Source organism: Brachypodium distachyon, chromosome 4, assembly GCF_000005505.3.
Source record: "Brachypodium distachyon strain Bd21 chromosome 4, Brachypodium_distachyon_v3.0, whole genome shotgun sequence".
NCBI lineage: Eukaryota > Viridiplantae > Streptophyta > Magnoliopsida > Poales > Poaceae > Brachypodium > Brachypodium distachyon.
In genome coordinates, this window is record NC_016134.3 from 7,474,906 (window position 1) to 7,501,057 (window position 26,152).

At 44.5% G+C, this 26,152-nt stretch overlaps 2 protein-coding genes across 3 annotated transcripts; both read right to left on the bottom strand.

The window, feature by feature from the left end:
- Positions 1 to 5,506: 5,506 nt before the first annotated feature.
- LOC100828519 (receptor like protein kinase S.2) lies at positions 5,507 to 8,737 on the bottom strand. The gene has a single exon (XM_010239013.3). The coding sequence runs from the start codon at positions 8,436 to 8,438 to the stop codon at positions 5,709 to 5,711; it is 2,730 nt and encodes a 909-aa protein (XP_010237315.1). The 5' UTR covers positions 8,439 to 8,737; the 3' UTR covers positions 5,507 to 5,708.
- Positions 8,738 to 14,020: 5,283 nt separating this feature from the next.
- LOC100824732 (kinesin-like protein KIN-4A) lies at positions 14,021 to 24,595 on the bottom strand. 2 transcript variants are annotated; one of them, XM_010239014.3, is made up of 25 exons: positions 23,600 to 24,595; positions 22,333 to 22,479; positions 21,839 to 21,988; positions 21,478 to 21,737; positions 20,915 to 21,102; positions 20,700 to 20,824; positions 20,528 to 20,564; positions 20,121 to 20,212; positions 19,883 to 19,993; positions 19,649 to 19,759; positions 19,283 to 19,376; positions 19,068 to 19,183; positions 18,422 to 18,517; positions 18,206 to 18,313; positions 18,012 to 18,128; positions 17,821 to 17,901; positions 17,401 to 17,472; positions 16,574 to 16,667; positions 16,448 to 16,479; positions 16,272 to 16,369; positions 16,078 to 16,173; positions 15,672 to 15,893; positions 15,203 to 15,359; positions 14,838 to 14,993; positions 14,021 to 14,759 (listed from the first exon to the last, which is right to left on the bottom strand). In XM_010239014.3, exons 1-25 carry the CDS (start codon positions 23,720 to 23,722, stop codon positions 14,529 to 14,531), a joined length of 3,114 nt encoding a protein of 1,037 aa, XP_010237316.1. In that variant the 5' UTR covers positions 23,723 to 24,595; the 3' UTR covers positions 14,021 to 14,528. The 2 variants fall into 2 exon arrangements, with proteins under 2 accessions (XP_010237316.1, XP_003576872.1); XM_003576824.4 differs by having other exon boundaries at positions 19,068 to 19,180; positions 23,600 to 23,855.
- Positions 24,596 to 26,152: the final 1,557 nt, after the last annotated feature.

The window sequence follows — 26,152 nt, forward strand, 5'->3', positions numbered from 1 at the left end:
ATTGGATATCCTTCAATGGTGGGGCATTCACTCTGAAAAGTATCCAATTTTGTCATGCATCGCCCGTGATGTGCCTGTTGTACAGGCTTCAACGGTATCATGTGAGTTGGCCTTTGGTACATGACGTCGGGTGATAAGTGACCACAAAATTAGACTGACCGCCGACATAGTTGAGGAGTTAATTTGCGTTCAAAGTTGGCTAAAACCTGAAAATAATATTTTTTTTTCTTTCAAAATTCTTAAACCTTGTAGACTCGTAGTATCTATTTCATGTTCGCTAATTGGTGCATATTATTAAACCTTCAGACCCTGATTACCAAACGGATGATGATGCAAGAATTTGATCAAGCTTGGTTTTTTGCGTTGGATGAACTAAGGTATGAGCTCGTATGGTTTCATGATCTTATAATTTGTTTCCCTGCATATAACGTTCATGATGAAGTGTATGTACTTGTGCTTGAAAAAACAATGATATGCTCTATTAGGACTTGGCAAAAAAAATCATGATGAAGTATGTGTATTTGTACTTGTCCTTAAAAAACCAAAGCAGACATATGTACATGAGTCGTGACCGTAGATACTTAGCTTGCTTAAGGTTTTGGTAGTTTCCAGATTGTATCTTACAGTAGTAGATGAAGCTTTTCATGCACATTGTAATGTCTTCAGGTTCTGTATATGACCATTCTTGTTAATTCTGCAAAAAATTGTTTATGCTAATTACCTCATTGACTCAAAGTTTTCTGAAGTGTTGCTGCCTTAAAACACGACAACATAAGTACTTTGAACTCTTGCATTGAGATGAACTGTGATCTGTTCACCTGGGAGAATAACTCAGCGGCTCTTGTGTTTCTGCTAGCTAAACTTGATCTGCTCACCTGGGAGAAAAACTATTTGTTCTGGCCTTGTTTAATTGATTGATCTTTTTTCTGGCTTGATCTCTGAATTATTTATGCTGTGAGAAATTTGATGATCATGTGTGTGTGCATTAGAAATTGATTATGTGAGACATTGTAATTGGCATCTAGTTTTCATTATGTACTTGCATCAGAATGTTTAGACACAAATATCTCAGTTTCACATCACGGTGTAAAGATACGAAGCGGTTGTATGTGAGACATCACGGTGTACATGCATCAAATTACACCGTATGTGCATCTAGTTGAGGCTGTCCGCACGGTGGCCGCTGGATCACATTGCGAAATTACAGATTTTGTGTTAAAGATTAGTTGTAAGGTTGTGGTTAAGTGGATAAAAGACCAAAAGTTTTGGTTTTGGGATTCTAAATTTCCAAAGGTAAGTGTTCCTTGATATTTGCTCTTGATACTTTGATGGAGAATCTCGTTTAGGAGGCAGGTTATTGGGCCTTGGCCTGCCGTATGGAATGAGCTAGTTCGTGGGTTCCGGTAGCTGTTTAGGGGCTCTATGATTCACATGATTTTCAAAACACATGAATAAGAAAAATATAGGATGAAAATGGCATGTCATCTTGAATACTACAGGAATCATATGATGTTTGATTGTGCACAGGAAAAACGTAGGATTCTTACAAAGAGGTTGGAGTGGGTGGAATTTTTCCAACAAAATCTAGTACAAATGAATCCCAAGGGATTATTCGGCTTGTAGGGTTTTGGAATCATAAGAATAGGAAAAGTACATGATTGAGATGTCATGCACAGTTCAATTCTTAGGAATTTTAAATGAGGTCTCACCTAATGTGTAGAATCCTTAGGAACTAGGTCAATTGGGATCAATCCTTAGGAATCTAGCACCTCGGTTCCTATGAAACAAATGTTATATATAGAGAAAAAAAATCTAAGGTTTAAAATCCTGAAAAAAAAACTTTAAAATTCATGCAAACCAAATGAGCCCTGAGGGAAAAAAATCATGTGGTTTGCAATCCTTTGAATCAAACGATCCACGTAGGGAAAAAAAATCTTGAGGGTTAGAATCCTTTGAATCAAAGAGGGCCTTAGTTTGGAGAGGGAAATATCATAGTCCAAATCTTTATCATCTGACAAAAGATCTTCTACTTCATCTGACATAAGACCTTTACTTAGTGGGACCACGCTGATGGCCTCTTCTATCGTACGTAGTTCTTTCGGAAACGAGCAATACTCCATTGAGTCCATTTTGAATCTGTTTTCTCGGATGATATTTCCTCCTTTTTTTCGAAAAGGGGTTCTCCCCGGCCGATGCACACAGCCAAGATGATATTTCCTCCTAAGCTCGTCACTTTGCTAGAGGAATTTCAAAGGTAGTAGTGAACATTTTTCTAACCTTTTAGTTATTTGAAAGAATGAGATCATGAACAGAGGCAGGCCACTAAGGACAAGTCATCCCCAGTGGGACATAGATGATTGCCGTTCCTACTACTATCTTTTTCTCTCGAAACAGTCTTCAACCCCTCTTATGTTTTTCTTCATCTTGCAAGAACTCTTATGTTTCTTGTTAAACAATTGCGGTAATGGATGTGAATGGCAACAAGATATTAAAATAGGAATGAATGACTGTTGTATTGGTCATCGATCCGTCTCTTTGGCAGAGCAAAGAGGAATAGCATTTCCCTCCTGCCATCTTGCGTGTACCCATCGTATCTTTCGATGCGGAGTCCAAGAGGGGCTGTGCAAAATCTAATATTCTTCTTGTGGTAATAATACATATTTAGAAAATGTTGCATTTAGACTTTTGGTATACATCAATTTCAATTTCAGCGTGACCGTCACAGAAAATTATAATCCAGAGCCATATCTTAGCGTGGTATGTGCTATAATTTAATACTCCTCCGTCCGGAAACAAGTGACTCGGACAACACAAACCCAAATCACTTATTTCCGGGCGGAGGCAGTAGTATTACTGGACGATGACAGAGTGACAATCTTTTCACACGTTTTTACATGTGGCGTGAGTCGGTCATCTTCTGCTAAAAAACGTGTGTGTGTCGAGAGTTATGTTCCGGAAGGATGATGGTTCGCTGTCTCTCGTTTTCGCCCTGCTAATCCCTGTCCCCTAAACGGGGCAGCATTCACGGCTCCACACGACGACGTACTGAACAGTGAACATTTTCTCTCCCTTGAATGAATAGCTGACACGTTACCTCGTATATATAGTGACCATCGTTTTGCTGCTTAATTCGTAACCTGCTCTGTCGTTTGTTGGCGTTGCCGGCTGGTCGCTCCAACCGGTGAAGCGTCAAACCAGGATGAACAGAAAGGCGCGTACGAAAGAAACCATTCCTGATCTCCTTGATGTCCGATCCAGCGTGGATTCCTCCGTGAGGCTCTTGTCTTTGCTTGGGTTTGCCTCTCTGCCGGCTGCTTTCGGCCTTCCAGGGGCGCCGATGGTGGGCAATGGCAAGCGATATTTCACATCAGGTTGTGAATGGCAGCAGCAGAGGGTGTGGCAAACATTATTTCTGGTCGCGGATGCATGTCGCCATCAGGTGGTGGGTGGATTATGGATAGGATTTTGTCCGACAGCTCAGTCCCAGCTGACTGATTCGTTCTAACAAAAATCATCAGTTAACTGCCCTGCTCTGCTCTGTCTGTTGGACAAACATGACAACTGCATGTGCATATGCGCGATCACCATATATGCTTTGCATGCACAATCATCACATTTTATTAGAAAAAATATTTAGAAATGTAGGAGTAATTTTTAGACACTATTAAATTTATTTTTGACGTAAACCATCCGAAAAAAAAATACGGGCATTAAATTGAATATGTGCTAAATGAATGACTATAAATTTGCAATCAAGTGGTGATTAGTACGGATTCATAAGAGAAGTAATTGTACGAGAAGTTTGCAAGAGAAACAACTCACGGGGTTCAAATCCTGTTGCTCACAATATATACTCGAGGGATTTCCCCTACAGTCTTTTTCTTAAAAAAACTAATACCAATATAAAACACTACTAATTAGCCTGGGATACTTTTGCTCCAAACTGTCTGAAATCTTTAATCCAATTTCATAATCATCCATGCACCGAATGATTGTGGACAAAATATCATAACATCCCCTTATTACTCATGTATTTCTAGGCTCTCGATCATACTTATACCTCTGAATTACTCTCTTATTTATCCATGAGTTTGTGCTTGTAGTTTTTGGTTTCATGTATTGCTACAAAAATGACATCTTTGCTCTCGAGATTTGCATGTTATCTGAATTTTTTTAATAACATCTATTATGTAATTAAAACAAAAAAATGAAAAAAAATCACCATGTTCGTTCACATAGAATAAATTATGTGGTTCATTAGTTATATAGTAAAACCAAATTAAAAAGGTTCAAATTTAAAACAAATATCCACGACATGGACACTAACCAGGTAATGGCGGAATATGCATGCGATCAAGTTAGCATGACATTTTGGTGATGCTAGCAAGTCAATAAAAAGGCAATTGCTTTATAGAGTACCTAGTATCCCTTATTAGTTGTCTGTTTCGGTGGAACTTCACGAGCTAAACATGAACATAAAATTGAAATCCCCATTTGACATATATCATCTGCGATCATTTTGGAAGCTCTTAATTTCTAGAATGTTATTGTGGGTTTAGATCATAACTGTACAGATTTGAAGATAGAAAAAATAAAAAAGAATAAGTCACCGTGTTCTTCCAGGTAGGTCTAGATTATGGGCTCAGATCTAATGATAGAAAAATAATATAATAAACCACCATGTTCGTCCTTATAGGATAATTATCCACCATCAAACATTGTGAGTCTAGATTATAATGACTCTAATTTAAACAAGATATTTAGATAGAAGTAAACATACTTATAACAATAGCTCGGTGATTACCTAACTGCATAGGAAGATGACTTAATAGAAAGTTTAAGAGAGGTACATCAAATATAATTCGGTGAAACCATGAGTAATTAAGAAAATAAATGTTAATCTCAACTGAAACCACGTCATGTGATCCCTCTTTTTCGCTACAATGGGTCTCCAGAAAAACAAATCCATTGTCAGCGAGCCCAAATCAATGAGGCTGGTGCCTCAGCTACGAAGATGAGAATTCATGCAATTTGTGATTTGTTGATATTGCGTAGGTTCATGTGACCTGTTGCAAGAGTGTTTATTATTTCTTGCATGTGTGAGACCCTTATGCTGCTCCAATTTTAGGTGTGTTGCGGGGATTGTTTTGGTGTGCTACAAATGTATTTTTCCTTGTTCCAAATGTTGGGATTTATGCTATGGATGTTGCGATTCTTTTCTAGGTGATTTGCTACATTGAATGTGGATTTGTTGCATCCACATATTTTTTGCTACATGGTCATAGCTTTGCGAGGTTTTGGGTTGGTTTTTGATTGACCAATGTTGCAAGCATATAAAAAAAATGTTGCAAGTTGTTCTTGCGAAAATCGAATGGACGAGATTTGATGTTTTAGATAGACCGGACGGTTTGAGAGACGACGGATCGGTGTGTTTTATTGAATGGTCACACATATGTGCATATAGTAACCATGTGTTGTTCTAACAAAATGTGCTTGAGATTTTTTATGGAAGTGAACAATCTCAATCTCAATCAGAATTTTCAAGATTAACGGCAATACCACACAGAAAATCCTCAAACGGTGACAAAATGCGCTCTAGAGATTTTCATAAGAACACAGAGGATCACCTCCAACTAAATGCATTGGTACAATCTTGAGAGAGGAGTCAGGATCGTAAATGTCGATCTCACATCGTCGGTGTGTTCACTTCAGTGTATGCCAAGCGCCTGCAATCTCCGGACCAATGCGAGAGCCGCCTTGTTCTCGGCGTCCCATTCCTCCCTGCTTCTCTCCGTCCTCCGCTCCAGCAGCTTCCTCAGCGCCTCGTCGTTGCCGTCCAGGATGCCGACGACCTCCCTCATGCCGGGCCGCGCCGCGGGGTCGGACGCCGTGCAGGCGACGGCGAGCCTTGCCATCCGCAGCAGCTCCCGCCGGTCGAACCTTCCGTCGAGCCGCCTGTCCGCGAGCGCCTCCAGTACCACGACGTCCTCCTCCTGGTCCTGGCCGCGGCGGCCGAGCTGCTGCCGCACCTTCCGGACGAGGAGCACCTCGGGCGTCCTGGCGTCGACGGCCATGCCGCCCGTGACGACCTCCAGGAGCACGACGCCGAAGCTGTACACATCGGCCATGGTGGTGGCCTCGCCGCTCTCCATGTACTCCGGCGCCATGTACCCGAAGATGCCACGCGCCGAGGCGCTCGGCAGCGCGGCCGCGACGTGCGGGTTGTGGCGCTCGTTCCTGGAGAGGAACTCGGCGAGCGCGAAGCTGCCGAGCCGCGGGCTGCCGCCGTCGCGGTCGGGCCCGCCGCCGTCGAGGAAGACGGCGGACGAGGTGATGTTCCGGTGGATGACCCGCTCGTCCCACTCCTCGTGCAGGTACAGCACCGCCGACGCCAGCGCCGTCGCCACGCCCTGCCGCTGCCGCCACGGCAGCGGCTGCCGGCTGAGCAGGTGGTGGCTGAGCAGGCTGGTGCCCGGGGAGTGGTCGTAGACGACGAGCATCTCGCCGTGGTCCGTGCACCAGCCCCGGAGCCGCACCAGGTTCCGGTGCCGGAGCTGCCCCACGTTCCGGAGCTCGTTGGCGAACCGGACCCGCAGCGCCGGGCACGTCTTCATGCCCAGCCGCTTCACCAGCACGTGCTGCCGATGCCGATGATGCCCGTCGTCGTCTTCCAGGAACCCCTCGTACGCCGTCCCGAAGTCCAGCTCCGCCACCACCTGCGACGCCGAGAAGTCCTTGGTCATGGCCACGATCTCCGCGTACGAGATCTCCCGCGGGGTGTCCACGTTCGGGACCACCGCCCGCGACGGCGACCGCTCCACGCCGCTCTTCTCGCCGCTGGCGGACGACGACACTTGTTGTTCTTCTTCTGCGGTGAGGTACACCGTGGCTCCGTCAGCCGTGGCGTACATGGGCGGCGGCTTCATCGAGTTGGACGTAGTGCTGGTGGTGCCGGCTTCGATGGTGGTCGTGGTGCAGGTAGTGGTGGTGGTGGTGGTGCCGGAGTCGGAGGAGTCGGAGGAGGATGAAGTGAGGGAGATGTAGTTGGGCAGAGCGGAGAAGGAGGGGAGCGGCGGGAGGTCGGCGGAGCAGCTGCTGCCGGAGAGGTTCTCCACCACCCACTTCATGGTGGGGCGCGACCTCGGGTCGTGCAGCGAGCAGAGCAGGCCCAGGTGGACGAGCCGGCCCATGTCTTCGTGCCCGGGCCCGTGCCCGCCTTCGAGGAGCAGCAACTTACGGTCGCCGGCGTCGAGCAGCTTGCCTTGGTCGGCGAGGCGGCGGGCCCAGTCGAGCATGAAGATCTGGTCGTCGGGGAACGTGAGGTCGACGGCGCGCCGCCCCGTGGCCACCTCCAGCAGCACGATCCCGAAGCTGAAGACGTCCGACTTGGCCGTGGCCGCCATGGCCCGGCGCTGGAAGCTCTCCGGCGGCAGGTACCCGATGGTGCCCCCGATCCTGCTCGTGTCGATCAGCCGGAACTGGTAGTTGTTGTTGTTGTTGTTGCTCTTGCTCCCCGACGACGCGAACGACGGCGACGGCAGAAGCTGCTGATCCATGGCCATGGCCATGGGCGGCGTGGCGTCGTGCTCGAGCCAGCGCGCGAGGCCGAAGTCGCCGAGGCGCGCGTTGTACCCGGCGTCGAGCATGACGTTGCTGGCCTTGACGTCCCGGTGGATGATCTGCGTGTCCAGCTGCTCGTGCAGGTACAGCAGCGCCGCCGCCAGCCCGGCCACGATGCGCCGCCGCCGGCCCCAATCGAGCTTCGACGGAGCCGAGGAAGAGAAGAGGAGGCGGTCGAGGCTGCGGTTGGGCATGTAGTCGTACACCAGAAGCAGCTCCTCCTCCAGCTCCCGGACGCACCACCCGCGGAGCCGCACCAGGTTGCGGTGCCGCAGCCGGGCCACGGCCGACAGCTCCGCCACGAACGACTTCTCGAACCCGCCGCCTCCTCCTCCTCCTTTCTTCTTGCCTTGCCCATGGCCGCCGCCGGCGGCGGCTGCGGCCGCCACCACGCGCTTGACGGCCACCGTGGTGCCGTCGCTCGGCAGCACGGCGCGGTACACGCGGCCGAAGCCGCCGCTGCCCAGCACCTCGGCGTCGCTGAAGCCGCTCGTGCCGATGTAGAGCTCCGAGTAGCTGAACACCCGCGGCCCGCCCCCCTTGATCTTCCTGTCGTTGCCTCCGTCGCCGGCCTCGTCGTCGTACACGCCGTCGATGTCCTCGAAGCCCGCCGCCGCCGACCGAAAGTCGCCGCGGTGGCCGCCGCAGCAGCGGAGGCCGCAGGAAGAGATCGCGCGGCCCACCTTGCGGCGGACGGAGCCCGTGAGCTTCCGGTTCCGGCGAGGGCGGGGCTCGTCGTCGCCGCCGTCTTCATCCTCGAGGATCACCTCGTCGCCGTCCATGGGGAGCACGAAGCAGAGCCGGCGAAGCGACGACATTTTTTTGGTACCAGCACGTAATTCGCGTTTGCACGGAAATTAGTGACTCGTACGGGTGCTGGAGTGGGAAGGAATTAAAGTTTCGGGAGGGGAGCGGTGGATGTCTTGATCAATGGGGAATTGGGTGTTGTTGCATTTGCATTGCGTGCGTGGCCGTGGAGTCGTGGAGAGCAGAGCAGGTAGGAAACGATGTAGGATAGAAAGGGAGAAAGGAAGAAGGGGACATGCAAGATGACGAGGAGGAGGGGGTTAGGCGCAACCGTGGGCTGCTAAGTGTGTGAAAGCTAAGCGCTTAATTCTGGCTAGCTAGCTAGAGTGGCACGCAGAGCTTTCCCATGGCTGGTGGGTGGCTCACTCTGTTGACTTGGATGGATGGAAGGTGGAGGGTGGGGGCCAGCACCAGTTGGAACGAAAGGGGAGGTTGATGCACGCATGCATGGCCTGGGTGGAAAGGTCCGCATCGATCAAAGAATTGTTTCCCGCCCCTGATTTCACCTGGTTTTGGTGGTCCGGTGATGTCACGGGGCCGGCGGGGTGGAAGACAACACATTTTCAACGCTTCCTATTATTGCAAGAACTGGAACCCCTTAATTTCAACCCATGTTATCGTTCTTTTCTGGTTCTTTCCTTCCTTTGTTCCAAGGTTCTTCTTCCTCTGAGAATATACGAGAACCGGCAAAGGGATAATATGCTTTCGTGCTCTCTAAATCTAGAGAGAAATTAAGCCGGTGCGGGCGATGGACCATCAGTGTCGAGGGCAACCGATGGAGAAAATCGATGGGTAGGAGCACGAGGACAACAATGAACCCGTCTTGTTAGTGCGTGGCAGGCGGTCTGGGGATAGAGGGGATGGCGCTTCGAGGCCTCTGTGGTAATTAACTAGGCGCACATTAGCGATGTGAGTGAAAGCTAAGCAAGCAATTTACTTGGTCGGGTAGAGTGACATGCATGGTTGGTGGCTCACTCGGTTGACTTGGATGGCAAGTGGAGCAGAGGCAAGGCCCGACATCACGTTGAAAGAGAATGCATGGTTTGCAAAGGTCCAGATCAAAGAATTGTTTTCTCGTGTGTTTTTCACACGATCTTGGTGGTCTGATGATGTCAGTAGAAGACAACATTGTTCCTGTGTTCGTTAAACAGGTTCGTTCATTGCTATTTGTTTTCTGGGTTTCCCAGTATTCAGATAATCAAGTTTACCTTATTCTCCTTGTTTTTCTTCCTTCGTTTCGAGCTTCCTCTTTCCCGACATAAAAAAAACTAGTCGCCACCAAATAGGGTTCCAATGGTTGGAGTTATTGAGGGGAGTCGTCGAGGGATAAGAAGCACATTCTCTTTAAATCTCAATTTAAATACTATGTGGATGGTTGGATCCACTATGTCGAAGGTGCATCCTTTAGCAGGTGATCGATCTAGGATGGAAGAGAAATGCAGTGTCAATAGCATCGTGTCCTCGTTGCAGAGCACCCTTTTGGAAGGAGTGGAGCTCTGTGACGAGCACATTGAAAATACAAATAAAATGAGCGAATTTTAAACTGTTATAAATATAAAAATCTTAAATAGTTCAAAAAAATGTAGAAGGAACTATTTCCTAACTTTTGTTAATTAACTCAATAATGACATGACATATCCCAATCAGTGCAGAGGTTACACCCCACCTACTTTTGTAATGAGAAAAGCTCTTCAAGAACAATAAAAAACAACAGCGGCAAGAGCTGTAAATATACGACTCGTTATCGGAAAATACAGCTAAATTATCGTGGGGGGAAAACACAAGGGCAACTGGGCAAGAGGGGTTTTTTTTACCCGAAAAGGACAAGGGTAAGAGCTTTTTTTTTCTTTTTTCTTTTTTTGAGGGAGGAACAAGGGTAAGAGGTGAACAACAAGAACCCATCCTTGACTCTTCTCTCGTCAAAGAACTGTCAGCTGCCCACCCGGACGGGCCGGACCACAAACTTCTCTCTCGGCTCATCACCATTTATACTCTTCTCAAGGCCCGGTCGGGCCTCAATTAATCTCCACCAGCAAACCCTGCTCTGCCACCGGCCTGCCTTTGCTCCTCCACCTTGCCCTGCCTGCAGAGCAACCACGCGCCTCCCGTAGAGTCAAGTTCGATCAGATTCAGGTCGCCAGCATATTTTGCTTGCAGCCAGAAATCAGGAGGAACCGCCTGTAGAAAGTGAACAGGCCTGGCTGTTTTGAACGGCTAATTACTCATGACGCGCCGCGTAGGTGACAAAAAACGTTGGCAAGTTGCAGAAGAATAATGAACGGCGCGCGGCGTCTAGCGGCATGACCGGGTCACGGCCAGTGTGCGGCTAGCCGACCACGCTTTGCCGTATTTTCTTCTCGTTTTCCAGTCTGAAACAAAATGTCCTCAACTTTCAAGGTCTTGAATAATTCTGAGTTTGAGTAAGTCAATTCTACTGGTAGTCGTTTTCCATTTTGCTTTGTTTTAACCTGCACCGCTAGTAACTGTACGTTTCTTCTGAGTTCGCAACCAGCATCCTAGCGCTTCCTTGCATTTGGTTATTATACCCCGTATTTGACTTGGTATACATGAGTATACATGACGAAAGTAAATCTTCAGTTTTGTCATTTCTCCTTTGCAGAGCTGATTTTCAGTATGTATATGCGCTATTAAACGTCACCGAGACGCAACTTTTTTATTATCTATGTTTCTGTTTCTTTGCACTCTCATCCACTATGGAACAAGTGATATGCAAAAAGTTCAAAAAGTTTACGGAGTCTAGAGAAAATGGACCGTCGCAACCAATTAATCCTTTTATAGAATCAATATGTCAAAAAGGTGACTCTGTAGGGAAGTGAAAATTCGCATGCGTTTCAGATGGCTCCAAACCATGATCTCAAACCATCTCTCAACTGGTCCAAAGTGCATTGGCTGAGATTGTAACAAAAATGTACTGAAATAACCATATGTACCAGTGATGTTCTGAAAGACATCGTGTGGATGGGTTTGGGTTGGATTCGTGCAGGTTCACGATGTGTAGGTTTGGTAATGGGCTTGGTTTCAAACCATCTCAGCCAGCCCTTGTGAATCAGCGTGTGACCGCATGGCGTGGAGACATAGAGCTAATTAAGCTGTGTTCACTCATGTTTCGTCAAAATACGGATGTACTCGAAATACACTCTATAGCGGTTAAAAAAAGCGCCCATCGTGTCAGTACCCGGAGTCAAGACACGCACATGAAATCATGAATGCATGGAAAAAAAAACCAAATGAGCTTTTAATCAATTTCCTATCTAATTACAATCACAAGTATGGTTTCATATGTGAACACAATCAAAAGGAAGAAGATGGCATTAAAAGATGTCAACACAATTGCAATTATTCCGTGGAGCTTTGGGGATGCATAAACGAGGTGACCCTTTCGCATCAACAAGACTCCATCACCTGGCGCTGGACGGCTTCCGGATCATACTCGGCAGCCTCCGCCTACAAGGCTCAGTTCCTCAGTTCCTTCGCTCCATTCGGGGCGAGGAAGATTTGGTCCGCCAATGTCGAACCGAAATGCAAGTTCTTCGCTTGGACGGTGGCTCATGGCAAGATCCTCACGGCCGACAACCTCGTCCATCGTCAGTGGCCGCATAACCCCATTTGCCAACTCTGCAGGATCCACCCGGAGACGATCTACCACATCTGTTGCGAGTGCTCCTTCTTCCGCGAAGTGTGGGATCACATCCGGCGCTGGTGCCCGGGCCCCCCTGCTGTCTTGCCTCCTGCCGACTCCATCAACGACATTTGGGATGGTTTCATCCTCGGCCATAACAAGGACAAGAAGAACCTGAGTGGACGATTGGTCTACACGTACGTGGTGGGGTGTCTGGAAGGAGTGAAACCGAAGGACCTTCAAAGGGACGGCAATGCCGCCCCTACAGGTGGCTCACCTGGTTTGGGAGGAGTATCAGGGCAGGATTAGGGCCTGCAATGACGATCCTAGGCACTTTTAGCTTGTTTTTTCTTCCTTTGCTCCCCCCCCCCACCTCCTCCCAGGGATACCATCCCTCGTCGGTTGCCCGCGGGACCCACTATCAAGAAGTGTATCCACGGCTTCTTGTACCAATTTTTCCTAGCACATTACTAAATCTGCTAGCGCTAATTCACTTCTTTTTAATAGATAGGCAAGGTTGTTGTTCCGGCGGATAACTCTCTTATAAAGTTCATTAATGTCCGAAGTCACTACTTTATCCCCAGACCTATAAACAATGGGCCTCTATTCGGGAGGAAGAACCGGTAATAAGCACAAAACCATCCATTCATGTTCTACATTTGTTTGAATACAATGTTTCGCCAATTGCATGCGTCTAAACAAAAAAACTTTTCTTATTCGTGAATGACGGAATCGACCGTCTTGCCCTTCAATTTATTTATTTTTGCAATTATTCAACTTGAAGGAATGAAGTACCAAAGTTCTTACGTGTAGGTTCATGTCGAACTTTTGGTTGAAATCTCTAGAGGGTTAGAGGAAATAAAACTTTTGAAGGGATCTTCATGAAGCCCTTTTTTCCCCTTAATCTTTCTACCTCTTTTTTTGTGAGGAAGCCCCCTATCTTTCTCATTCCGTTTCTGATCTCCCTGTTGTCTCCACATTCTCTCGCGAGAACGTGGATTAAGGGCGGCGGCGGTGCTCATCGGTGCGAGCTCACACGAGGCAGCCAACAGCCATCCTCTGCGTGAATTAAAAAAAAGGTTTTGCTATTGATAAGTCCCATGTTTTTTAGTTAGAGATCGACCGTTAGCCATTAGATCCTAATCCAACGATAGCAAGTGAGATGAGATAATGGGGATGACCCTCAGATCTTAATCGAACGGCCCTGAAACGTCGACTGATATATATTTAAGGCCCATTTCTTAAAAAACAGACAACTTACAAATAGCCACACCCTTAAATTTAAAAAAGGTCGGCAACGATTGACTAGCCATCAGCCCTGACACATGGATCGACTCAGCATCGATTTGTTTTTTTTTTAGAGCCAAAGGCCCCCGCCCCGTTCAATTCCTTCGGAAATGAAACCATAGCATCGATTTGTTTTTGAACCGGTGTTTTCTATTGGGTTATCCATTTGGATGTTGTATATATTAAAATAAAATATGCACCCTTGAATTTTTCATGGAATTTAAGAAGATTATATTGTGTATTTTTGTTCTCTGGGAGAGATTGTTTTTTTAGAACAATTAGGAGAATTTCTAAAAAGAACAATTCATCTTCCCTTTTCTCTCGTGGGCCGAGCCCATGCTCTACTCTTTTCCTCTCTCTTTCCTCCACCCGGGTCTTCCGTCGGCCCATTTTTTCCATAGGCCCGTCTCTTCTTTCCTCATTTGCATCTTCGACCAAGCCCAGTCGATCGGACACCCCGGCTACCTCACGTCGCTCGAGCGACCGAGCAGCACGCACACTGCGCGCCGCCGCCGCCCTGAATCCCCATTCTCCCTACGGTTTATTCTCGAAATAAAACCGGCAATCGATTAACAAGGTTACCTCCCCTTAAACCCCAGTTTCATCATATGAATTCCTTCTTTCTACTTTTTTTTTGTAGTGCCCTTCTTTCTGAACCATCACTCGTGCACAACACATAATTGGTCAAATATCTGGACACAAGTTGCTGTATTACATCAATAATTTCCTAACAAGCCAAACCAGTCATTTCACTTCCCACTTTTAGTACCAACAAACAGAAATAATATAAGAAAAAGAGCACAAGGCATCCAATTTCCATCATCCTTCTTGCAAATCTTTATGTAGAAGAGCACCAACTGTTGACATCTCACCAGTCGATGAAGGAAGGCTGAAAACATGAAACATTGTGCTCACTTCTTCCAAGAAGAATGGCCACTCACTCACTCACTAATTTCACCCATCTCTACATTCACATCTCACTTTATAGGCACAGGTAATTTACACCCAAAGACGTACAGTCACCCTATGAAGAACATATACTTGTTGATCCCGTGGCTAAGTAAAAACGAAGCGCGAAGGAGATCTCATCAAGTCTTTAGCTGCATTGTTAGCTGTGTAGGTCCGCAAACCGTGTCAGTTTCATGTGAATCCAAAACAAAAAAGAAAGCCTGTTTCACATCACTTTCTGAGGTTTTTGAGCAATACGAAGCTGAGGTCTTGGCCTAGCCCTCGTGATCGTCTCATCGCTGTGGCGGATCATTTCTGACAATTTCCAGGGCTTCTGCCACTTCCACTTGAACTGAAGTAGCCACTGATGGTGGCTCCTCTTCCATCTCCAAAGTTTTCCTGATTGCCCTGATATTGAAATCTTCTTGCCCATAGGTAACTGTGCAATAGGTACCAACTGCATTGAAGATCATCAATGAAAAATGTTAAAAGAGAGATGACAAGGGGTAAAGGTTATCAGGTAGAGATATACAACCTTAAGTTCTTGTTTGTTGAATGCAGCTCCTCCTTTGCTGGGGCTATTTACAATTCCGGCGGAGTACTTCAGCTGCTTCTGTGCAGGAACCGCAACTGGCGATAGAGGTGTACTGGAATCATCGGCAGAGTGCTTTGCAGAGCCATTTCCACTGCCCTGTAAGGTGTATGGATTTTCATTAAAAGTTTCATGCTAGATATCCATGATCAAAATCAGGTCCCACGTCTACTATATTGTCGCAAATGATATTGTCATTTGGAAAATTATAGACAATTAAAGATATGTTATAGATGCTTAGGCATGTTTTTCATTCATAATTTTTTTCTCTAAGAGGATTCATATTGGCAAGCTGAGAGAAATCGGACCGGGGGTGTAGTCGCCATGGGGGCTGTCTGCTCTTTTTGCTTGCTCTGCTTTTCAAGTTCCCTCCTACGTGATTCGCTGTGTCGAAGAATTCCCACAAGCTCTGTCATTTGCTCCTTCATTTCCTTGATCTCTATTTCCTTTTCCCTTACTACACACCTGATTTCAACAGTAAAGAGAAGTATCACTCTCTATTCCAGTGTAAAATATATTAAAAAAAGTTGGCTTTGGAAAGAAAGAAAACATGATCTCCTGGTATCACAAAAGGCTTGGTGTCAGTTTCATTCCGTGACATTGGAAGATAATGAAAACGACACTTCTAATTTTCTGCTCGCTATCAACTATCTCTTCAGAAAAGAAGGGCCCTAGTTTCAGGTTCCACAAGATGTGGAACAGTATGGTTGTTGGAATGATATATATTTTTCACATAACATGATGCTATAATATGAAATAACAAGATGCCATAATAACCTTGCATCCGCAGCAACACTAAAGATGTACTGCAGCAAACTCTTTGCCTCTCCCATTGACCGCAACTGATTCCAACGACCACGCCCCGAGAATGCACGCTCCCTTTCTTCAGCTTCTGAGAGTTGAGAAGCCATTGCGACAAGAGTATTTGAAGAGATCGTCACCATACTCTCAAGTGATGCAATCCTAGCTTGTCGTGCATTTGGCGACAAGGTATTTGCCCTGAGAAAGAGAATTGCAACCAATAAATGCGTGAGCATTAGAAGCCTAGAACTTCAAGAACTGGATTGCCGATTTGGAGTAACGGTTATACGGCTTAGTTACACATTGTGTGATAATAAATGGATTAAATATGTAATTTGAAAGATACCTTAAGTAGATAAGGAAACAAGGGGACAACAATTACCTAGAATTTCCATTCTTCCCTCTTGGCGGACTAGCTGCACCAGACATGACATCTTCTTGTTTCAAAATGGCAAGCTCCTCCCCAAGTGCCGCACGCCTTTAAAACCGTATTAATTAGTGGTCATAAATTATGCAAGAAATTAAATAATAACTGCAAACAATATAGAGAGAAAAATTGTACTTCATACTACATACAATTGAGACTGCTTTTCATATTCGTTTCGGACTTCATGGACATGCACCATGACTTCTAACTCTTGATCTAGCCATTTTTGCAAGGATTTCTCACTCATCTGTGTTAAAAGAATATATTGAGGGATATCTTCAAAATAAATATTATAATTTATTGCGCAAGTATGAAGAGAGCTTACATGAGAGCCAGGGGAAGTACCATTCATACCAGCTATGTTTGGAGGAAAGGAGAACATTGGAGTGTGGTTAGATTGGAATCATTAGTTATACTCTAAATACTAATGTCGTGATGCAGACAGACATACCTGAGCTATCACGGCTTGAAGATTTCCGAGCTTCTAGTATCTCTTTCAGTCTTTTGGTAGCCATGGCGGCTTCTTCAGTCTTCCTCTGGAGAACCTATACATAGAAGTGCACCACATTGTTTTTCAAATTAGATAATAGCAGGGACATCTTCAAATGAAATCATATTTGTTGCTTCTGATAATAATCAGTCTTGAGGACAAACATGTGATGAATAAATTAATCACTTCTCTCGCTTCAACACATTCGTGTCCTTTACCACTGATTAACAACACCTTGTTTCTTGAATAATGTAATTTGAGATAGCATTGTGACAGATCAAAAAACTGATCCCTTTTGTCGCTCGCTATGTTAAAGACAGCACTAGTCGGTAAGCACCGTATCAACAAAAGGAAACACTGATCAGTAAGTGAATTGAAGAATTTGCATACTTGCAAGCACCACACCTCATGTGACGCATAGCAGAGTTGCTTAGTGCAAAGCTAAATGAGATTTGTTGTGGAAACACATATATCCATCCTAGTTTTTTTTAATGCACACTAACCAAATGGGTAAACTTGCACGAACCAAATGAATAACGAGAGATTTTTTGTTGGATCAATACACAACAACAACAGATAGCCATCATTTGCTGCAGGAGGCATTTATCAAGTCAGTGGCGGCATCAGAGTAACCCATATGCCAATTCCCAATGTCAAAACAAACTTCCCCATGACGTGGACACCATCTTCGGTGGGTACAGCAATTATGAAATCTATTTTTTTCCTTGAACTTGCTTTTTCAAAATTTCAGAGAATACCATTTTGATAAATTTAGACTATGAACTTACTAATTTTTGCCTTTGAGTAAGTGCTTGAAGTTTGTGACGTTCATACTCATTTCTCCTTCCCTCCTTCCGCAACTGCATTTAGGAAACAGAAAATCAGGAGCATGCTTCAAAATTATCTCTGGAACATTTAACTCTCTATAAAAATGTTATGACAGAATCATTAGATAAACACTGTACGCACACCGAATCCAAATATGCAGCAATAAATAAATGATTCCAAAAAAGCCATATTTCAGAATATACATTTTTTTTTCATGCTCTTGGGTCTTGGGTGCCATGCAGACATAGACGGTCATGCGCTCATGGATATCTAAGTAGCTATGATAAAGTGGCCATCATTTTTACCTTGTCCATGTCTGGATTGAGTCACATGGCAAGTTTGCAGCTATTTTCACTAACAACGCAATGAATTATTCATACCTGCAGAAGTTCCTTTTCACGGGAAGCCTTCCATTGCCTGAATTGTTCTGCTTCTTGTTTGATTTTGTGTTGTAGTTGAACCTGACATCATACAATATTGGCTTAATATGAATGAAGTACTATTAAAATGGCATACAAATGATGTAAAACACGATGTAGTTATCACAATAAGCTGACAAAGGGAAGGCAACCTTCTGTGACTTTATAAAATGGATTTCTTCTTGCAGTTTCTTAGCAGCTTCATCACTCTTCTGCTTTTCTTTCAAAAGTTGAACTTGGTTCTCCTGCTTTTTCTTGAGGTCTAGAATCTGCACATCCGATATTTTATGACTAAGACGTACTAAACTGCAAAATGCATTAAAACACATTAACAAGCACTATTTACCTGTGCTTCAAAGGTTTTAAGTTTTTGCAGTTGGGCATCTCGCAACTTATGTGTCTGTCCATCTGAATTTAGGCTTTCAACTTCAGCCAACAATCTGTCTCTTTCTTTCTGAAATTGTTCAAAATTTTCTTGTAAGATTTCTATGTTTCATGTGTGCGCTAGTAATATGAAACTCCTGCTGACTATGTATGGTAGTGTGAAGATGTTTTGCCAAACCTGTACAGCTCTTTTCTCTTCTTCAAGCTCCATAAGTTTCTTTCCAAAGTGTTGCTTAAGTGCAACCGTATCATGTCCATACCCTTTCATCTCGGACTGTGAAGTGTTTGACAAAAAAATGTGGTAAGGTTATTGGCAATCATAATCAGAAAATACATGAGTAAGGATTTAACACAGGAGACAGAACCGAATAAAGTCCGTATATATCATACTGCTTTGCTGTAAGTCATGACTCCATTTGCACTTCCAAGTTACTAAAGTAATCAATGGTACAGATAATGGCCCTTGGAACTTAATTGATGATGCAGGTAGAGTCAGCTTTACCAACATATTGACAAAGCTGACTCTACCACTGATCCTAGTGTAAACAGAAGGACATAAATAAGGGGTTTGGGACATGTAGATCTAGGCATGATGACGAACATTACTGAAACACTAAATATTATTCGGTATCATATTATGTACGACTCTACTTTTTTATTTTTTACATAATTTTTCAGAGGTGAATATATTATAGTATACTGCTAAAATACCTATGCAGCATGTAGTGAGAAGTCAATGCATATTCATTCAACATTAATTCATATATTTGTTATTCATGAGATTTGTTTTGGAACTTTTTTTCATGGTAAAATAATTTTCATACCTCCTTTTTCTCTAGTTGTTTGTTTAATTCATTCAATTCTTTGCCCAAGCTATCCTGTAGCATTGTGTGTTCCCATTCTTTGGCAACTTCATCATCAATATCTTTAGGATTGCCTGCTACAAGTAGGAAAAATTAGTGCATACAGGCATATTAAGGAAACAAAGATAAATTCAAAGCTTAGTCATGCTTTGAAGTGCAACCAAATATTTGATTACCTCTTACTGAGTCAGTCATTAGGACATCAAATGGCTCTGTACTTTGCAAGCTTCGTTTGAGCCCTTCACTTTTGGTATACCCACTTCCAGTTTTCTGAAATAACGATCAAAACTAATGAGATGTCAAGTGTGATTCCAGTGTTGCTGCAGTTTCGTTCAAGGCCTTCACTTCCAGTCTAGATATACCATTTCAAGTGTAATTCAATGAAAAAAATAAGTAGTAGACAACGTGTTATGTCGTTGTTTCCCTTTTCTCCCTCATGAGAAATGGACATATATTGTGAAAGGAGCAGTGGAAGTGCAAAATCATATACTTGTTGTCAATATAAAATCTCCAAAAGCAGGTTTAAGAATTCATCCACTTACGTTCAGTTCAGGTTCACATGGATCAGTGTGAGCATGCTTGCGAAGGCCATACAGTTCCCTGCAAAGATCTTCATTTGTGTGTTCAAGCCATGAGATCCTTTCCCTGAGGCCCTGAAAATTGGTCACTTGTTACTCTAATTCTTAGTGTGAGTGACTGCATTCTACAGTCTAATTGTATTTTTTTCCAAACAGGAGGTTTTGACCTTCCTTGTAAAAAAAGACTAAAAGATTTACCTGAACATCATCTGATCCAACTCCTCCACGAGCTAAAACAAGCTCTGCTTGGAGGTACTCAACCTGCTGGCGCATCCTTTTCATCTCATCAGCAATAGGATTCCTGTTGACCTGAAAATCAGGTAAGTAAATAGCAAAATGTCAAATAACCATTCTGGAAAAAGCATACCAGTTTAGTAAAGGAAACATAGATACATGTCCAAGATCTTTCTATGGAGGCTAAAGACAACACACTTACAATTGGCTTATTCTGAATATTACGTGCACGGTTAGCATATTTCAATGTGTTCAGTGTTTCTTCAGCATTAATATCTGCTGGACTAATACAGGCTGCAGGAGAAAATATAGAAAATGTCAGTTGAACATAAGTTCGGTCAGGCGGCCAGCTTGCAAAATGTAAGATCGATGAAGTTACCATAATTACTTGTTTTTTCCTCCAAATAAACCAAAATAAATGACTAATACATGGACCTATATGGTCTACTAAAGAAACTGAAGATTACATGAATCACCTATCATTTTCAGTTTTGATATGGCTGCCAATTCTGGAACTTCTATAAATTACTTTACACATTATAGGTGATTGGGACTGATGATTCTAAGCGTTATGAATACGCGATTAGGTGATCCAGCAAAATCGATTACCTATCATTACAGTCTTGCTGTTTCCACCAAGTGAGTCCTGTAACAAAGAAATAGAAATAAGTCAGAAGTAGTTAGTAACAATAGTTGTCATGGTTCTTTTTAACTGAAGATAGCTACGGAATCAATAACGTTTGAAGGCCACATTTATGCAGTTGCGTGAGAAGAATATAACCTGCAGAAGGCGAGTGAGTTTGCTGTCCCGATAAGGGACATGGGCACCTTCTTTCCTCTTCTTCTCATCTCCAAGAGCACTTATGACATTGCCAAGAGCAAGAAGTCCTCTGTTTATATGAACACCTAATGATAAGAAGCATAAATTACCTTTAGTTTGTGCCCGAGATTATCCTGGATGAAGGGTTCATCTAAATCAACAAATATGCCAAATACCTTCCTTGAACCGAAGGCCATCAGAACCAGTTCTCTTAGCCCGTTCTGAACCCGCAAGATCTACCAAGTGGAGCTTGGCACAGAGGTAATCATCGTTTATATCTTCAAAGGGCATTCCATCTGAAGTCACGATGGGATCTGCTTTGCGCATCTGCTCCAATGTGATTGTGAAGATGGCATGGGAACGACTATTACATGCCGAAACCAAAAAGCATAAAGTTCATTAAAAGTTGTAGAATTTAGTAATGGAGTATTAGATAGCCAATATGATTGAATGTGCCCTGAAGCACCTGAGCAGAATAAATTAGTTAAGATCCAATGAAACATTGACTTTTCTTTCTTGAGAATGAAGAAATATTACAACTAATTCCACAAGACCCAGAATGATATAGGTGGGGATAAATAGAGCAGTGAAAATGTATAATATTCATCACAAGAAACTGTATCCAGCACTGATTGCATGTTTCCAATCGTAATGATGCTACTTTCTTGACGTCAATTAAAGGTGATTAAACAGCTTCTTCATACAAAAGATAAATGATGATTAGGATAACGTTGCTCACCTTGATTGGTTGTTCATGTTGGTACTTCCAGTTGCACGACTGAGAGAACCTTGCTCAAGGCATGTGGTCATTTCCTTCTGAGTAGTGACATGCACTTCGGTCGATCCAGATAGAGTTATGACCCCATTTGAGCCCTCTCGGATCTGCACCGGAGGTTTCCCTGGCATGGACAATTTCCCAACATGTCCATTTCCATTCTCAAGTTTGCCAGCAGCAACAGTGGCAGGATCAAGCAAATCCCTCACCTCTTCTTTCAAGATCTATCCAAATGAATGGCTTTAGCAAATTGAATTCTATAGAACTTTGTTGTTAGACACCATGAGATTAAATCCCATGCTATGCAATGAACATCTCACCATACCTCGATGAATGAAACACGCAGCTGGAACTCTACTTGGTTTTTCAGTCCCTCAATCTTGTCGAACAATGCCGCCATGGCTCGCGGGATAATTCCGACATGCGACCCCTCCTTGCACGATGTCCCCATGGTGTATGTCTTTCCTGACCCAGTCTATGAACAGGAAAAGGTAAAACACTCGAAACGGTCAGCATTTTACGGGATTTTATTTTGTTCACAGCAGTTGCTAAAGAAACGATCAACATTTCTGTGTTTGTGGGAGCAAAGCAAGCACAGCACAGGAGCAGCAGTCTGCCCCATTATAGCAGAAACAGCTGGAAGAAAAAGGGATTCTAGTTCCAGCAACGCCACATGATGTGCTGCTGGCTTTTTGCTTGCATCTCTCCCCACCCCAACGTGGTGGTCCATTTTCATTGCCATGAATGAGTGAGTGAATGGGCACATGGGAATGAATGGGTGGGAGGCAAAGTGACTAAGTGAGTGAGTGAATGATTGACCTGGCCGTATGCGAGCACGGTGGCGTTGTATCCCTGGAAGAGACCCTCCACCAGCGGCGCCACGCACTCGTCGAACATGGCCGCCGACGGGGTGCCGGAGCTGCCGTAGACATGGTCGAAGGTGAAGGAATGGGTGCCGATCTGGACCTGCAATGCAAAGTAAACAAGCCGGCTCCACAATGAAAAGGGAGATTCTGCAAACTTACACATATCATCATCATCATTGCTACTAAAGAGTTGGGAGAAAAGCAAGTTACTTTTCATCCCCAATTTCATCTTAACCCCAAAAATGCTTCAACCAAAAATTGTTCACAAAGCTCAATAGGAGATTGGTGAGGAGTCCAAGAAAAGATGTAAAAGAATGTGCCACTGACAGCTGGAGATGAAGACTGAAGAGCATTTGGAAAAAAGAAAAGAAGAAACTATAGAATAGTGGAAAAGTAAGATAAGCCAGATCTCACTGAGACTCAAGGAGGTTGTTTTGACGAGTGAATAGTAGTAAATCTTTCTGAATGAAGAGAAGAGAAGAAGCTTGAATTGGGAGAAGTGAAAACGACTGGATGAAGAAAACAAAGCTGGACCGAAAACACCCGGGGTGTTATGTTAATTGTGTGATGGTGACAGAAGTCCTGCCCAGATAAAGAAGAGCACGAACACCATCAAGATCGGACGCAACTTCGCACCAGAAATGTGGGAAATTTTGGCGCTGCCGACAGTGGAAACTTTTCTAGGAGAGAGAAACACATTAATGATCGAAAAGGGAAAGGGAACCTGCGCATCTCTATCACCGGGAAAGGGAAGCAAGCAACCTAGATTCTCCTCTCCTCCCTGCCTGAATTTGTGTGTGAAGAAGTTCTTTTGCTGGAGAAAACATTGAGATGTCCATGGACCATGGTTGGGGAAAGAAGAAGTGGCTTCTTGTGTTCTTGACTCGACAGAGAAAAACAGAGTAATCTGTTGAACAGAAAAGTCTTTTTCTTTCTTTTAATTTGTCCGGCGAATTTTTGTGCCCCAATCCTTAAATTAAAAAAATCGGGTGTCAATCGAGTCCCGAATTTGTCAAAACAAATAAATAAAACGCAGCTATGCCTTGCTCCCTTCCCTGATTTGTTTGCAAAAAACACAAGAGGAATTTATCATCATGGCAACAAAAACAAAAGGAAGCCTGATTTGCGCAAAAACAAATCATCCAAAAAATGCCATCCATAATTTAGGCTGGAGGGAGGAGTGAATCTAGCCTCTGAATTGAGCGGAGCAGCAAGTGTACCTGCGGCTTGCCGGGCACGACGGTGACGCAGTCCTTGCAGCCCTGCAGCTTCTCGTCGCCGATGAGCGGGCGGGCATGGACGGCCACCTTGACGCAGCAATCCTCGCCGTGCTCCATTGTCATCTCGGCGCGCGGGGGCTGCCACCGATCATACAACACCAACAACAACAACGGCAGCAGCAATCCAAGAAGAAGGAACCCCCAACGCGAGCAGTAACCAACCAACCAAGCAAGAAACAATGGAGAGAGAGAGATGTGTGGTGGGTTTCCCTTGTCGCAGCAAGGGCAATAAGACAAGCGAGGAGGGGAAGTGAAGCAAAGCAAAGCAGAGGAGTAAAGCGAAGACAAGGATGGATGGCGACCGGTGGCGAGGTGAGTAACAAACAGCAGCGGCCACCGATCAGTCCTCCATCATGGTTTCTTGGGTTGTACTGCAATCTGAATCACCCCTCTCTCCGTGGGTGGATGTATGGATGCAGTTGGGGGATTCAGATGGAGATGGATTTCTTTCTTTCTTTCTTTCAGGTGGTGAGTGAGCAAGAGAAGAAAGCAGAGAACTTCTTGACCCAACCCCCACACTCCTACTGCGCAACCAACCACCGCCACTCCTCCCTCCCTCCCTGATCCAACCGCAAACCGATCTGCCTACAAATGCAGCTGCTGCTCTTGCGCTCCAATCCAGTCCCAGTCCAGCCCTGGGGGCTGGGGGTACTCGGATCTTGGTGCTTTCTTGGTGTTCTTGGGAGGGAGAGGTGTTTGGTGGTGGGTGGAGTGGAAATGGAAGATGGAGGACGATCGGCCGAGGATGCTGTGCAGTGTAGGTGGGGGGTGCATGTGTCAATGTGTGTGCGAGGGTCTCTTTATCTTTAATTAATTAAATCCAAATACTATAATTTTGGTTTTCTGCTTTTGGTGAATCTGGGATTGTTACCGGTGCGCGTGTCAGTCAGTCAGTGTGTGTCAACAAGGACACCCCATCTCCTTGGTTGTTAGCCAGCCACCGCACTCCACTAGTTTTTTGATGGCCCTTGACCGGAATGAAATGGGATGGAATGATTTTAAGCCCCCAGCTACTCTCCCTTCCTTCCTTGTTCATCCATCCACGGCCATTGATTCCGTTACGTATGTCATGTCTACCCTGGGCGCCTAATTTTGAGCTTCGGAATCTGGATTTAAATGCCAAGGCGTGCTTGCGTCATGGCCGATAATCTCTCCTAGTTAATACGGTTTTTAATACTGCATGTCCCTGGAATTAACTCGGAGCGCATAATTTCGCTTTGCCGCGTCTATAAATTTAGACCCTTCGTACCATAATTTTTATGATTGTTTTAGTACAAATTTAAATAAAACGACGACGGACGGAGCACACTGTACTCCATCTATCGGCGGCGGGTGGAATACGCTTCAGCTACAGTTGCACCCGGCAGCATCTGGAGTCACCGGTTTAGTTATCTACTCTACTCTGTGTGTGTGTGTATTCCTTGGGTTCAGAGCCTGTCAGGAAATGAGCAAGGGACAGTCAGAGGATAAAAATACTGGACTAGTACGTGGAGAAGACAAGCTGCAAAGTGTCAAAGCAAGCAGAGCACGGATGGGGAGTAAAGAATTGGGCCACTTCCTCGCCGCGCGCTCTCTTCCCCTCGTGTCGCCAGATCCATCAAAATTAGGGATGGATCATGCATGGGAGAGGGTACACAATTGTTTTTTCCATGTCTTTTATATATAAGAGGTTTAGATTGATGCTACCATTACAGGTAGGTAGCCCATCAAAATTAGGATCCGGATCACCCTTATTTACAACGAATATCCTGAGACGCTCGGTTAGTGGTTGTAGTGAGGAACAAGCAAAAAAAAAAGGATGCATAATATTAATGTTATGTTCTCACTTGCCACCATATTGCAAGTGATACATATTATATCAATGCGTGAAATTAATGTTCATATTACGAGCCAGTTGATCGTACGGTCATTTGTACGGATTCAATAGATTGATGTACTTCTTCCGTCCCAAAATAAGTGACGTGGATTTGTATCAACGGTATCTATTTTGGGACGGATGGAGTATGTGAATTTCAGTCACTACGACCCCTTGATCATTTGTAGCAAGTACAAAACAAAGAAAATTAACATATATACATAACATGGTGTTGAGAAATACTCGTGATGTGGGCTGCGAAGAGAAGATCTTTTGAAGTCGGTGCAGTCCAATCATGTGCAAGAACCCACTTCGTATCAGGGTTCTAACAAAAGGAAATTTGATTTTGAACATGTGTGAATGAGAACGAAAATCCTAGGCTAGCCTCCATTGAGAAGAGAGGAAAAGGAAATGAAAAACCAAAGAAGAAGTAAAGGCGAAGAAGCTTGAAGGAAAAAACTTGTCATCAAGCAGAGAGAGTTTCTCGCAAGGAAATGAAGTTCAGATACATCTCCTTGTCCCCTTGAAGCTATGATTCCACCATATTTTGGTGGGATTGTTCCATCCCTAACTCTTGTACCTCCAAAACTTTTTTGCGAAAAATACAGTCGATTTACTTCACTCGATTGGAAGAAAAA